At 39.6% G+C, this 14,885-nt stretch overlaps 1 protein-coding gene across 1 annotated transcript in view; it reads right to left on the minus strand.

The window, feature by feature from the left end:
* Positions 1–128: 128 nt before the first annotated feature.
* dst (dystonin) overlaps positions 129–14,885 on the minus strand; it is a 137,705-nt gene continuing 122,948 nt past the window's right edge. The window contains 13 exon segments of the mRNA XM_061689302.1: positions 129–1,044; positions 2,581–2,707; positions 3,085–3,195; positions 3,410–3,600; positions 8,152–8,269; positions 10,411–10,428; positions 10,580–10,654; positions 11,087–11,241; positions 11,954–12,116; positions 12,273–12,436; positions 12,626–12,755; positions 13,587–13,775; positions 13,870–14,013. Coding sequence (XP_061545286.1) covers positions 788–1,044; positions 2,581–2,707; positions 3,085–3,195; positions 3,410–3,600; positions 8,152–8,269; positions 10,411–10,428; positions 10,580–10,654; positions 11,087–11,241; positions 11,954–12,116; positions 12,273–12,436; positions 12,626–12,755; positions 13,587–13,775; positions 13,870–14,013 — 1,842 coding nt within the window. The 3' untranslated portion in view covers positions 129–787.

Below are 14,885 nucleotides of genomic sequence, written 5' to 3' on the forward strand. Positions count from 1 at the left end.
GTTTTTTGCATTGAAATTTTGAGTTCACCCATTTTTTTAGATTAGTTTTTTGTTTTGTTTTGCAGTGCAGCTTTAAGAGGATAGAAGGGAACATGAATGAGGACTCAAATGGTCAGCAGCCAAGGCTCTTTGTTTCTGGTAGCTTTGTGCAAGCAGGTTTATTACAAAGTAATAATGTTACAGTAATAACTGAAATGAAGCGACGTGCCTAGACAGAGAGTGTCAACGTGACGGGGCTCACATGATGCTGCAAAGTGGTCTGCAAACGGAGGACTTTGTGACTGCAAGGTTTCTGCTACTTATAGTGTTGTTAAAAGTTCCCGCAGTGCTTACCGTAGGTATATTGCATTGCCCTTGAAAGCACATTGTTAGCACTTATAAATAAATATTTGTGGTGCCACACACACACGCACACACACACACACACACACACACACACACACACACGGCGGCGTGATGCTACTCCAAAGTCCAGAGCACATACATGACAAAAGTACATTCAGTAACTTCTCTTGAGTATTATTTCCCAGAGACCATCAAACCTTGACCGGCTCAATCAAATAAAATACAATAAAAAAACATTTCACAATGTCACCAAAAATAAAATACATTAAAAACAAATACACTAAGCCATCAACATTCCATTCACGCGTACTATTCAATCATATTGCCTCTGAAAAGGAATATTTTACAACTCAGCAACAATTTAAATAACACTCAGCACATTTGCATTTAATTTAGATAATTCCAGTGTTTGTGGCATTTATCTGTTCTCAAGGCAACTGACTTATCGCTTGGATCCCTTGGCCAGTTTGCTCGTGGGAGTGCTTCTTCTCTGTGGTGTAGGGATCTTGGAGGGCTTCCCCCCATGTTGGCGGGATGCCGAGCGAGGCGTTGTCCGCGTGCCGTCACCAACCGTCTCCGACGCGTCCGAGCACACCGACTGGATGTCTGAGATGTCGAAGTCAGAGGCGTCGCTGCCTCTACGACTGCTGCCTCTGCTTCCTGCTTTGCTTCCGGGTCGGCTCGAGCTTTTCCTCGAATCTACAAGGGTAGAGTCAGTTAATTAGCTATTTAATTCAGATGGTTAAACACACCATGAAGTCAAAGCTGTTGCCAAACGACACTGTTATTTAGTCAGAGGCCCAGGTGTATTGGGCAAAATTTACTTTTCATTGGCAATTTCTAATATTACAACTACCGTAACATATTGTTTTAGAGCATTTACCGTCTCCTAACTGATCAATTGCGCTAAAACAAACATTTTGCAGTGGACAGTGTAGTCCCCGTGGAAATCATGAAAACATTGCAAAGAAAAGCTATTTAACATTAAAGCTGCAAGCAATGATGATAACCCACCCCCCTTTTTCAAGGTGAATCCCTAAAATGATCATCAAACTTTGAGGCCATGCTCCGCAAACATTAAATCAAGAAGGCGAGGCTTCTCCAGAGTGTCACCAATCAATGTCACCCATCTGTCTAAGGTAGCTACTTCCAATTGGGACTCATTTGGGTGACTTCCCACGTAGGAGTTCGTAAAGTACAAGCCCTGGAATTTGCCACAAATGCCAGCTTCAGACCAATCAATTTAAGCTAGGATTCCTTGAGACATTTTTGGACATTATGAATATGAATATGATTATCAGGAAATTCTTGCCAATCGGTGAAACTGCTATTGGTGGCTATTTTATCAATTTTTACCAAAATAAACCTGCTTGCAAAAATTCTGCCGTCTGCCTAGTCTGTTCATACTGATACTAATTTGTGTTTGGAATAGAATACTATAGACACTATCTCCTTCAATTTTCTGGTATAGGCTAAATGTTACATTAAACAAAATGTTGACTGTTTGTGGCACACACAATATGCATGAATATATTAAAACAAGCTGACCAAATATATTGTTGTTTTCTTATGTTTGCTCTAAGTGTTGGTAGTTATTTGTTATGTCAATTATTTGATAAACAATATCTTTGCATAGCCATCGTCCAGGTTTTTTTATTTTATTTTGGGGGTCTCCGCGGTCTTTTTTGCCTGGCGCAACCAGGGGGTCTAGAAACAACCCGGTTCATCTTGGATCACGTCAATCAAAACTAACAGAGTTGAGTGCAGAAAACAATCCTGAAAATCTGATGGAGTTGAAAATTGTTACGTCTAAATCTTTTGATTTGACCTTACAACACAGTCAGCTTGGGTATGATTCAATTTGAATTAAATCAACTGTTGGCTTTATTGAGAAGCAATGACAGAAAATGTGAAAATTAATATAAGACAATAAACCGCTGTTAAAATATATTTTTACAAAGAGTTCCATCCCCTCTAATAGATCGTTTTTCCAGAATAGTCCTTTTTATTTTGTCAATTCCAGTCTTTTAATATCATCAATAAAATGGGTTTGTAAACATGAGCCCGCCCATCTGCACTTGAGTAGATAAGTGCCCTTGGTCACTACATACAAAATAAAGACTACGCTATGTTACACTTATACACGTCAATTACATTCCAACATTTCTCGTCACAGTTATGAGATTTGTGTCAACGAAAGCAAGCAGAAAGTTCCAGAAGGTTTCGACCACTCACCGCCGAGCACCTGCCCCCGAGCTTTGAGCACGGCAGCGTTGATTAACGTTCCCTCGTCGCCTGACTGAAATCCTTTTCCCGACAAGTAGCCAGGAAGACGCAACTTGCTGCCTTGAACTGGTGTCATCTGCAAAAGACAACATGTATTTTAGACTAATTTATTATTATTCACTGCCAAAGATCTATATTATTAGAATTAGTTGGAACCTTGAGGACAAACTTGGTATTAGAGCGGAAACCATGTTGTTAATAAGTGTGTTGTTTGTTGAAACAGAATAGTTAATAGTCACTCATGCACAAGTGAACCTGTTTGGATCAAAGTGGAATACTGGAAGCAACAAAATCATAAGTAATCAAAGACCCAATTAAAGACGCAACTGGAATCTTTAGTTTCAGATTAGAAAGTGGTTTTACTAATATTTAGATTATTTAAAATATGGAATACATAGCAGATTCCAGTTGAGTCAAATCAGGAAGCGCTGGACGTCATGTCTGCGACAATACCTCTGACGATGAACCTGGGCTCCCGAAGGAGTCGGATGATTTAAGTGGGGTGGCGGGTTTGCTGTTTGTAAGCCATGGCTTATCATAATTGCGGCTTATGTGTTGGCACGTCTGGGGAACAATGGCAATCAACAACACAAAGAAACACGGAATGAAAAATCAAATACCACAAGTCGTGAGATGGGAAAGAAGAATAAACAAAACGGGTGAATAAACTACAGATGATCATCATCATAATGCAAAACAAAATATGATTGAAATGGACAAAGATGGATGATTTTGCAGCAGAGAGGCAGCACAACGACACAGCTCGCACCCCTCTCACCTTGGGAGTGCTGTTCACTGCCGGATTGGACGGGAAGACACAGCATTGGCTGGACACGGACCTGTTGGGCGACGCCGCCCTCGACGAAGGACGAGAGCGTCGGCCTCGGTAGCGGAAGCTTGCCATTACCTGCGTGGTGCCCTCGGGGACCATGAACTTTTCTCGCAGCTCCATGTTGGTCCTGCCTTTAGCTGCAAGAAAGAGAGCACATTCCAAATGAGCAAATTTGCATGGCCCTGTGTTCATACGCAAGTGATGATGATGGTGAAGATCTCACAAGGCAACGATTTGATGATGAACGGATGGAGACCAACAACACCAAATGTCATGCGCATGTTACACATCTCCACTGTGCTGCAACAGCGGCCACGCTGCCTTCTTAACATAACAAGAAGCTTCTGCATGTGACGTAACACATTCGCATACACCCACAGGAGACTTCATTAGCTTTTCCGGACACCCTGCTATTTAATTTATTTTATATATCGATCAAATCTGAGTATCTTTATCTTATACTATATTTCTTGGACTTGTAAGTTGCTAAATAAGTTACAGTAATCAAAACATTAGAACTGCCTTTCGGTACTGTATGCAGTTTCACACTACTATTGTGTCTTCTTTTAATCATCCAATTCATAGTTTTCATTTTAAAAAATATTTGAGGATGTAACAATTTTCACGATATCGCGAAATTAAAAGTGCTTCACATCATGTTTTTTTTTTCTCGGTATAAAATAGTGAGCCGTTGTGTTTAAAGTGTAGTTTTGGGCTGGCTATACACAGCCACACCACAGCGCTCCACTTCCTCATTAACGTATAAACCCACCCGATTGGACGCGTATTAACCCATGTGACCATGTGTTTATGTCACAGAAAAATATACTGATTGGTTGACCGGCCCACGTGACCAAAAAGCTGCATTGAGAGGGATGCAGAAACAACTCAGTGCCCCGAGTCGCCGGTCTGAGCGTCGCGTCGCAATCGATTGGGCACGAAGTCCTCAGTCCCAGCAAACGCTGACACACGGGCCGGCATCGGCTGCTCGTGGACCTCCACTTCGCGAAGCTCCATCCCAGCCGGTGGCGGCCGCCTCGAAGTGATGACGCGCCAAATTATTTAAGCATATTGTAACAGCAGCACTCTTTAGTGGTATACTAGTGAGTGTTTATCTCAAGTCGAAAGTCATGGGTGAAAGGAGAGAGAATAACCATTCCGACTCCCCCTATTCCACATATACCTCCGCCAATACATTACAGTAGTCCCAAAAATGAAATCATGAAATAGGTCCACTCCATACAAACACAGATATCAATACCAAAATGGATCTTCCCTCTCTTCAAATGAAGTGTCCACATTTCAAATGAAAACATATTACAGAGGCTGCTCAGAAAAACAAATCATCCTACAATACCACTAAGCAGAGGAAAAGAAACTAAGGATTATTTTACCTTTTAAGAGTGCTCCTGCATTTATGACTTCACTTGAATTTGGCTCAAGCAAATAAATCACTGTTAGTAGGCGGTATCCAATTTCTAATGTTATACATTTAAAAAAAACTATGACAATACAGTAAATAATGTTAAATTATTGAAGTGAAAGTTTCTCAATGGACAGTTTTGTTATGGTGAGTATATATTATTGCTGCAGCAATAATACTCTTTTGGAGGTAGAATATATTAATGTAAACATTTGGATGGACGAGGATAGAAGTGCACAGTAATATATGATTTGAAGCTGTCTTTTTTCACAAAAACTGGATAACTGGGAAAATGGACAGAAACTACTAAAACCTATTTAGAAGGACTCGGCAAGAGTCAAAAAGAAGAAGAGCAAGAAAAAGAGAGGTTTTCGGTTCTCCTGCTTTCGTCTCTTTGCCCCACCTGCACCGTCAACCTTCCTGCAATATCGTGAGTCTTCTTGCAATACCGTGAGCTTTCCCACATATCGTAATAATTGTCGTACCGTGAGATTAATACCGTGATAAAACCGAACAGAGATATCGTTACATCCCTAATTATATTCAATCTTAGTTTGCAAAGCACATTTCATTTGCTTGTGGGCAACTGGGCTAAATCGGGCTATTTATCAATGCATCGCAATAAATTACAATCTCGTGGAAAACTTAATTTTCTTCAGTAGTTCAAGTCAAAAAGTGAAAATCAAACTATATAGATTCACTGCACAGACTACATATGAAAAAGATCATGATTTTATATTTTATTATTACAGAAAACAAATACCCCAAATTCACCAATTACATAAGAAGGAATCATTTTTAGTATATAATTATGTAGGATTTGACCTTTTGAAAAGTGTTTTCTCCTGTGTTTAATTCATCTGAGAGTCACACTTTTTGAAAGTAAAATCTGAAATGAATAAGATTATCTCAAATATTCTCTCATATTTATTGAGAAGCACCTGTACATACAGTCAATTTGCCCTGCTTTGCCCCAAAACTGAGCATTATTTCCTTTGTAAAAAGCTGAATTTGTGGTGGGTGTCCCTAATAGTCACAGTGAGTGTATACATGAATGTGTCCAACTATTCTCGCAACAACAAAAATCTTGCTCCAATATTGTTAAAACAAACTTGAATGCGAGTTGCATGCAGTTGCACCCACCTTGTCAAACAAAGTCAGTAAACAGTGTGGGTTTTTTTCAAGGCTTTTCATTTTTTATGCTGAAGAAAAAACGTCTTCAACTGTCATCAACCCTTCACACGGTTTTCCACTTCCTGTTTGTTTGATTGACGTAAAATGTGAAAAGAAGCTCGGCCGAGGACCGCCCGCTTTCATGCCCATGAGGAGAGAAGATGCCCCAGTAGGTGATGTGACCACACAAAACAATCACATGCATGAACACCAAGGTGAATGAGTGCGGAGTTTCACACTGAGCGCTCACATACAATACACCTGCACACACCCATGGGCCCAACACAAGTAGCACACACTGGGATGTGCGGAGAGACATACCACTGGTGGGTTCATGGAGCAGGGAGAGAAAGTGTGAGATTTGCCAACCTATAGGAGACTGTGTAATCGAAGAGTTTGATTCCGAGCGCAACATTTTGCTCCCGTGGTGATGAACTAGAAGAAATGATGAAGGTTGTTGAGCAAGAGGACAGAAACAAGAAAAGAACATGAGGCGTTTGCATACTCATTCGCAAGTACACATTGGATATGAAAACTCTTCACACCCCTGTTCAAATGTTTTGTTTATATCCCAAAAACCTCGCATTTGAACAGGGGTGTGTAGACTTTTTATATCCATTGTATGTGTGTATTTTAGTCTCCAACCGTGAAGCTAAACCCAAACTAACATTCTTATCACTTTTTCTGTGAGTATTTCATTTGACATCGTATTGAGACGATACAATACAATAGACTGGCAGTCTGTACACTGAGAATTAAAAAAAAAAAAAAAAAAAGAAAAACACCTCATAAAACTACAATCAAATTTTTGTTTTGCAACAAAACCAACACTGCGGTTACTTGTATATACAACATATATAACTGCAATTAACTTTGGTGTATTTGAAGGTTGTTAACATATTAAAGTTATATTCTAGATTCATTTATCCATCCATTTTCTGTACCGCTTTATCCTCACGAGGGTCGCGGGCGTGCTGGAGCCTATCCCAGCTATCTTTTGGCTAGAGGCGGGGTACACCCTGAACTGGTTGCCAGCCAATCGCAGGTCGCATATAAACAAACAACCATTTGCGCACACATTCACACCTAAGGGCAATTTAGAGTCTTCAATCAACCTACCATGCATGTTTTTGGGATGTGGGAGGAAACCGGAGTGCCCAGAGAAAACCCACGGAGGCACAGGGAGAACATGCAAATTCCACACAGGCGGGGCCGGGATTTGAACCCCGGTCCTCAGAACTGTGAGGCAGATGTGCTAACCAGTCGCCCACTGTGCCAGATTCATTTATTTTCTTTCTAATTTGTTTATCCATGATCGGAGCTTTTTAGTTTAAATTGATATTGTTTTGTGTCTGTGCTGGCTTCTCTGTGTGACTTCAATTACCTCCAGGGGACAAATCAATAAATGCATTCAATTGAACTGAATTTGATTATTCCAATAATTATGAACTACGATACTGTTTTGTGGTGTAATATGCAAATGATTGAGAAATGCAACTATTTGCACACTCACTGGCTACGTTTATTAATTACACTTTTACAATCTAAAGAGATCTAATAAAAGATCTTAAAAAATCTAATTATTAATGCAGTTTTAATTGACACTGGGGAAGAGAAATTAATTTCATTATGAGGATAACCGGTACAGAAAATGGATGTATGTATGTTTGATTGTTGATACAAATGTTAGTGCTTTAGAAGTGCACGTTAGCTACATAGGTTAAAAATATTAGAAATTGCTGTCAACATGATGCAGTGCAGTTCTACACCACTGATAAAAACAACCAATAATCACAAACATATTCTTGCATGAATATCTCTCTGACAGTGTCAATAAAAAACAGCTATTTTCTTTTTTTTGACAACTCATTTGGAATGTGCAGATGTACCTAATGTTAAGGCCAGTGAGTGTTTAACGTTTTTGCTGTGCATTATCACTTCTTTTCAGAATAACATGTACCATTTTCCCTTTACATGTCTGAAACTTTTATTTCCACCTTCGACACTTACAAAGACATTATAAAGGAAATGTGTCAAACAGTGCTTGTGACAATTTTCACCCCGCCATTAAATAGTGAACTTTTAAACTCACCTCGACAGGGGTCGTTCTTCACCAGGAACTCATCCAGGGCCATCCAGCCTCCGCCCACACGTACCATCACAGTGCTGCGCAGGATGCGCACCAGGCGTAGCTGCTGCGAGTCTCCAAACTACAATGAGAGGATGGGGTGAGGGGAGGAATTTAAAAAGAAAGAGAAAACAAAGAGGGCATATGTGAACTAGCACCACTTGAAGACTGCAGCTGTCAACCTGAGCAACACTGGAAACCACACTGAGTCTGACATAGACGTCCCTTTTTAGGGTGTGAATTAAAAGCCATAACCATGCAGAACTTTGGAATCAATAATTATTTGAATCACAGCTTGTTTCCTTTGTGGGTTGCAAAGGTTTTACACAAACAAAACTTGGACACACCAACATAAATTTTTCAGTCTCAAAGACACAAACATTTCAAGGTCAGTCCAACTGCTTTTACCTCCATTAGTGTGTAATTGATTAGGGCCAGTATTGCTCATGGCAGATTATATGTCATCACCATAACATCAATATTTGGACAGTATGTCATATTTTAAGATTTTTTTTTATGTTTCCTGTCTGGCATCATTCCATGTTGAATCTTTATTTAGAGACACCAGTTTACGCCAAAGGGGAGTACTGTTGTGCTATAATTCCCCTTCATCTGCCAAAGGGCTCACACCAGACTTTGCAATGAGCCGGATGTGCTTATGGTGGACCTGAGGAGCAACCGAGGCACTTGGATGTGACCTTGAGCGTGTAGTACGCGATTAAGACAAAACGACCACAGCTGCATGCTTTCTGTCCAGATCAGGATCAGATGGACGCACAGACAGCAAACTCTTGAGACTCCAGCACAATGTTGCACGCTCCGTTAGTACAATCAAAGATGCGTTGAATATGATGCAGAACCAAGGCAGCTAGCGCCAAACGACACACATGAGGAATGGTTCAAACGATCTCTAATGTCTAAATCCATCACAGTGGGACACTCAAACATAAGCAAACACTGATGACCCCGAGTGCCTGAAACTAGCATATCTTATCTCAGAACGAACAGAATCTTGCAATCTGTATGATTCTCAGAATGATTCAACGCCACTGGTGATTTTAGTGATCAGATACGTTAAAGGTGATGGAGATTGAGTAATGAATCTTGAGGAAGAAAAGGCACAAGAAACACTTGAAGAATAACCATTTACCAGGATACAGCTTTCCAAAACTGCAACGTGCAGGTGAGGGCTTAGATTTTGATTTTCTCTGTTTGCTATTGTCTCATCGCCGACTACGGAGTCATGTAAGCAGTGAACCAGACCAAACTGTCAAAAGAGTTAATTCAATTTATTGTTTGGTGAGACATGAACACAGAACAACACTACTCCATTATCCCATCTCAATTACACCTCCCATCAATAACCCAAAAATTTTATCCACATCTGTCATGAATTTTACATTTAAACATGCGATTGTTTAGTTTTTAAAGAAAGGCAGAATAAAATAATAATAACATGAAATTCAAAAAGCACCAGCCAATGTTGAGATAAAATGTTCCCATGAAATTGAAGCACCCATAGCAAGCACATACACTTTAATTCTCCTAAGTGGCCAGCAGATGAATAATCAATAGAAATGTGGGCTGAAATGGTATTTAGCACATTAACAGTATAGCAACTGAAACTCAAAAGTGGACTGTGCTACTTTCTGAGCAATTTTCTAGAAAGGAAAATAAGTAGGCCTATGTGAATCACGGTGCTTAACCCTCCTGTCATGTTGCGGGTCAAATTGACCCATTTTAAAACTTAACGAACTTGTTAAAAGTTGGTTTTTTTTTTTTATGAAACTTAAACACCATGAACCATATAATGGTTTAATTCACATATTTGTAAATGAAGTTAACAATCAAATACAAACAATGCTTTTTGGAATTGTTTTAGTTTGACACTTTTCGATAATGAAACACGGCCTGGATCAAATTCATTCTGCAACATTATTGTTGTTCATAAGAAACAGAAGTGTTAATTCATTATATTTCCTAATGATTTGGAGTATGAATAATCTCTATGGCATCTATTTTTTGTAGATTCAATACAATGACATCTTTAGCTTTTATCTCTCTCTCACTCGCATAGCTCTTTTTCCTACTTCTGAGTTCCAGTATGCAACCACCAGCCAGGGAACAAGGCAAAGTGTTAATTGGAAAGCAAACATGGGGCATAAAAAGGCCATTTTGCAAAGGCACATATGCACAGTGGAGGAAAACAACATTTATATGTACCTGGTTTCCAAGGTAAAACTGGTGGTGTGGAGAACAATAAGAAAAAAACTCCATGTTAGTATTGGACATAAAAATTTGGGTTCTCAATCCTACCTTCAGGAACCAAAGTACCATCAATGTATTCAGTTTATATATGTATATCATGTCTTGCAGGTTAAATTCTGCTCACCCTGTACTTGTTGGCACCAATTTGCTCCACTTGGAACCGTTTTGGACATTTGCATTTGGCCACTTGACGTGTCACCTACAAAAGAAAAAAACATCAATTCATGTGTGGTTTTGTACAGTGAAATGTTTGTGTTGAACGCAAATGAGCCAATGCCCATATCCAGCAGATGGCGCTGTGGTGAAAAAACATGAGGCACTTCATGTTTTTGGTAGGTATTAGTGTTGTTGTTTATTTGTTTATTTTTTTTCAGTTTGTGATCCAAGTTGTATAGTTTTTTTTACTAGGCTTGCCCCACAAATTCTGGCAAGCAATAAATATACTTCTTGGAACCTGCGCAGTTTAGTCATTTGCCCTTAGATGAGAAATTAGAAGTTAAAAAAAAAAAAAGAGTAATAGTTTATGTTTGGTATGCAGCCTACCTCCACAGTTAACATTTATTTGTATTAAACACCACAGGTTCAATAAAACATAATTATGTGGATTTAATTTAAGTAGAAAAGTTGTTACCTCATCTTCAATCTTGTCGGCATCTGTAAGAGGTTTGTAGGCATCCTTGTTGGGATGAAGAGCCGCAACAAACTCGTAGTAGTCGATGTAGCCGTCACCGTCCCGGTCAAATATGTCTGCCACGGCGCTCATTTCCAGTCGACTAGTCGGGAATTCTGGGGGCACGTTACCAAAGGTGTTAACATAATACTAATCATAATAACTTTATTTGTATAGCACTTCGGGAAAAAAAGTTACAAGGTGCTTCATTCACAATAAAAAGAGTCAATGAACAAAATAAAATTAGAGAAATTACAGTGATACAAACAACATATTTACACTGATTATGTTCATTATGTTTTGTGGCCCATAGGTGTGAAGTTGAGTGTGAATGGTTGTTTGTTTATATGTGCCCTGCGATTGGCTGGTGTACCACGCCTCTCGCCCAGTCAACTGGGATAGGCTCCGGCACGCCCACGATCTTAGTGAGGATAAGCGGTACGGAAAATGAATGAATGAATTAATGTCCACCCGTGTTGTGATGTGTTGCTCTACTTAAATTAGAGATATTTTCATGCACAACTCATGAATTTGTCTTGTAACGAAAATAAAACAACAACCTGGAAACTGAAACTGGAAAATGTTTTTTCTGTATTAGCGCAATCCATCGTGGGATATATTTGATTTTCTAGTGACCACCGTTGTTCACTATTTTTCAAGATGAATTGTGGGATACATTGAGGGCACTACATAGGGGATATAGCCTATATTAGCCTATATTCACTACACATTTGGACAACACTACAAAATGGTGAACATACTATATAGGGCATAGTGGATAGAGAGTAACTCTGAAACCAGTCAATGAGGTTTAGTGCATCCACTTACTGGAGGACAGGATGCCCTCGATGAACTCCTGTCTTGTAACTTTGCCATCCTGATCTTTGTCAATGCGCCGGAAGAAGTCCATGACGCGAGACTTTTTGTGGTTCATCCAGCGCATGTAGCGCTTCCGCCACACGTCAAAGTCGAAGTTGGCAAACTCTTTCAACTGCACAGAAAGAGCATATGTAAGTGGCTATTTAAAAAGACTGCATATGATACAGTATATAACACTTTTCAATTAAATCTTCATCCTTCGACTTGTGAATAAACCAGTCAACCACCTAATCCAAGCCACCACAACATGACAATGAATAGGCCTTACCTCCTCCAATCTGTCCAAAGCATCGTTGAGTTTCCTCCTCCTGTCCAGGGCCAGCAGCCACACATGCTGCCACTTACTGACCAGCAGGTTGACTCGCGGGTTCTTGGTTTCAATCGGTGCTTGTGTCGCTGATGCGTACATGGTTTGAGTGGGAGAACGTTTTCCTGGAAGCAAAAGGAAAAATCCTTCAAAAGTGGATTGTAAATCTTTTAGAACAGTTATAAGTCGGTGATGACATCACTCCAGGTGCTAAAGTGAACACAGTGAGGATATTGAGTCACTCTGCAATGACTCATCACTTGCCAGATGGCGCAGGTTGTGTGCTTTGCAAGGCTTAATTGTGTGACACATACTTCCAGCTCTTCCTTTGTCCAGCACGGGAATCTGAGAGTGGATCTGAGGCTCCAAAGCAGCCTTCCTTTTGTGTGTCTTTGTGATTTTGTCAACATCTGGTTGCTTCCTGGTCATTTCCTCCATAAAAGCCTACAGGGTGATGCAACAAAAAATGCTTCCAGTTAATTCTCATTAATCAAATAATCAGTTAAAAATTTATTTTGCATTAAAGTTTACGGCGAAATCATTTTTTCCGTTTGTTGTTTATTAAGCAATTATTGTTGCTTATTTGGTATTGTTTAATGATTAAACAAAACCAAATAATCAACCTTAAGCAATAGCTCACTAACCATTTTAAAATTGAGAGCTACTTCTTCGTTACTTATTAATACGAAGTGTCTAATAATTTGATATACACTTCTGAGGCTGCTTCAGGTTCAACTAAATGTCAATTACAAATTATTCATACTACAGCTGCAAATAATCATTTTTTTTTTAATAGATCAAACTGAAAAAAAAAGTTTTTCCATAAATTGATTATGATTCAATTACTAGTTTGGTCCGAAAAATGTCAGAAAAATGGACAATGGGAAAATATTTTGATAATTGTTTTCCAAAGTAAAACCAGTTTCATATATTGATTAAACACAAAAGATAACCAGTCTGTTTTCATGAAGGACTACAGAAATATGAGAATATTTACTGTTGAGAGGCTGAAATCAAAGGATTTGGACAAGTTAAACAGTGGCTTTAAACGATTAATCGGTTATCAAAATAGTTGTTGATTTCGTTGATAAGTTAGTTATTGATTAATTGATTGATTGTTGCACGTCTTCCTGTTAAAATAAAACCAAACAAAATGCCATCACTCCATCTTCTCTACTGCTTATCCTCATTAGGGTGAGCTGGAGCCTATTCCAGTTGACTGGTTAGATCTTTATATCTTTGAAAAACAAACCCAAATGAAAAAGATTCCCTGACCTGGTGCTCTGCTATGAGACTTTTGACCTCCTGGATCTCCTGCGGTAGGACTTCTTTGTCTTTGTCACTCAGGTTAGACTCAGCCCATTGTAGCCAGGTCAGCAGGTTCTCCAGCAGGTCCTGAGTGGCTAAGAACTCGCTCAGAGCTGCAGCCAGTCGTTGCTGGTGCTGCCTGGCCCAGGCTTGTACCTACGAGAGCAACGTAATGACTCTTTGTTTGGCACAAACCACACAAAAAGGTCCCCAATTCTTAAAGATATCATTGTTTCATATAAACATCTACCTCTTCAAAACGTGCTTTAATTATTGTGTTCCAGTGTTTGATGGTTGTAATGGAGTCAGGATGGCAGATGCTCAGAATAGCTTCGCCCAGACCGATGGCTTTATTCAGAGCAACTCGCTTTTCTTCCAGTTTCTTCATGAACTCCTTCAAAGAGGACAGAAACACATTAAGATTTTCAACAAAACCATAATATAAAAAGTACAATTTCACCAAAGCACAACCAAAACTGTAAATTTTAAAAGGTCCCATGCCCTCAAAATACATTTTTCTATTTTTTTAAGGATGTCACTGATGGTGTAGTGGTACAGTCGCCTGACTTTGGTGCGGGTAGCGTGGGTTCAGTTCCCACTCAGTGACGGTGTGAATGTGAGTGTGAATGTCCGTGTCTATATGTGCCCTGCGACTGACTGGCGACCAGTTCAGGGTGTAGTCCGCCTTTCGCCCGAAGTCAGCTGGAATAGGCTCCATTGTCCCGCGACCCTAACCAGGATCAGCGGTGTTGAAAATTTATGGATGGATGGATGTTTTAAGGATAACATAGGTCAAAATGAATGTGTAACATGGTTTAAGTTGGACATCTATACAGTTTGTCGATTGAATGCAAAAGGCAATAAACGGCATAAGGCATGCAAAATGAATGGATTTGAAATTGCTGTCGTTGTGAAGTAGTTTCATCAATTAATATTCAAGTAACTTCCCACTTTGTAGTTGGTACCCACCCACTCAGCTGAACGGCAACACGGCATTTGCGGGTTTAAAGCGACAGAGTCTCAGCCATACAAATACAGTCTATAAAGTATAAATATTTAGTTTTTACAACAATGCTTAACTATATTTAGAATTTATAATGTAACTGTGGATAAAATAGAGAAGCTTGCGGTCATTGTTGCTAAAATGCGCACCGTTATGTGCAAATAAATGGGAACAGAGGACGAGCCTTCCCTCAAAATATCCCCCTCTCTCACGTCCCCTTTCAGGTGACATTGCTATTAGTGGGCCAAGAATCCAAAGAACGC

Source organism: Phycodurus eques, chromosome 11, assembly GCF_024500275.1.
Source record: "Phycodurus eques isolate BA_2022a chromosome 11, UOR_Pequ_1.1, whole genome shotgun sequence".
Classification (NCBI taxonomy): domain Eukaryota; kingdom Metazoa; phylum Chordata; class Actinopteri; order Syngnathiformes; family Syngnathidae; genus Phycodurus; species Phycodurus eques.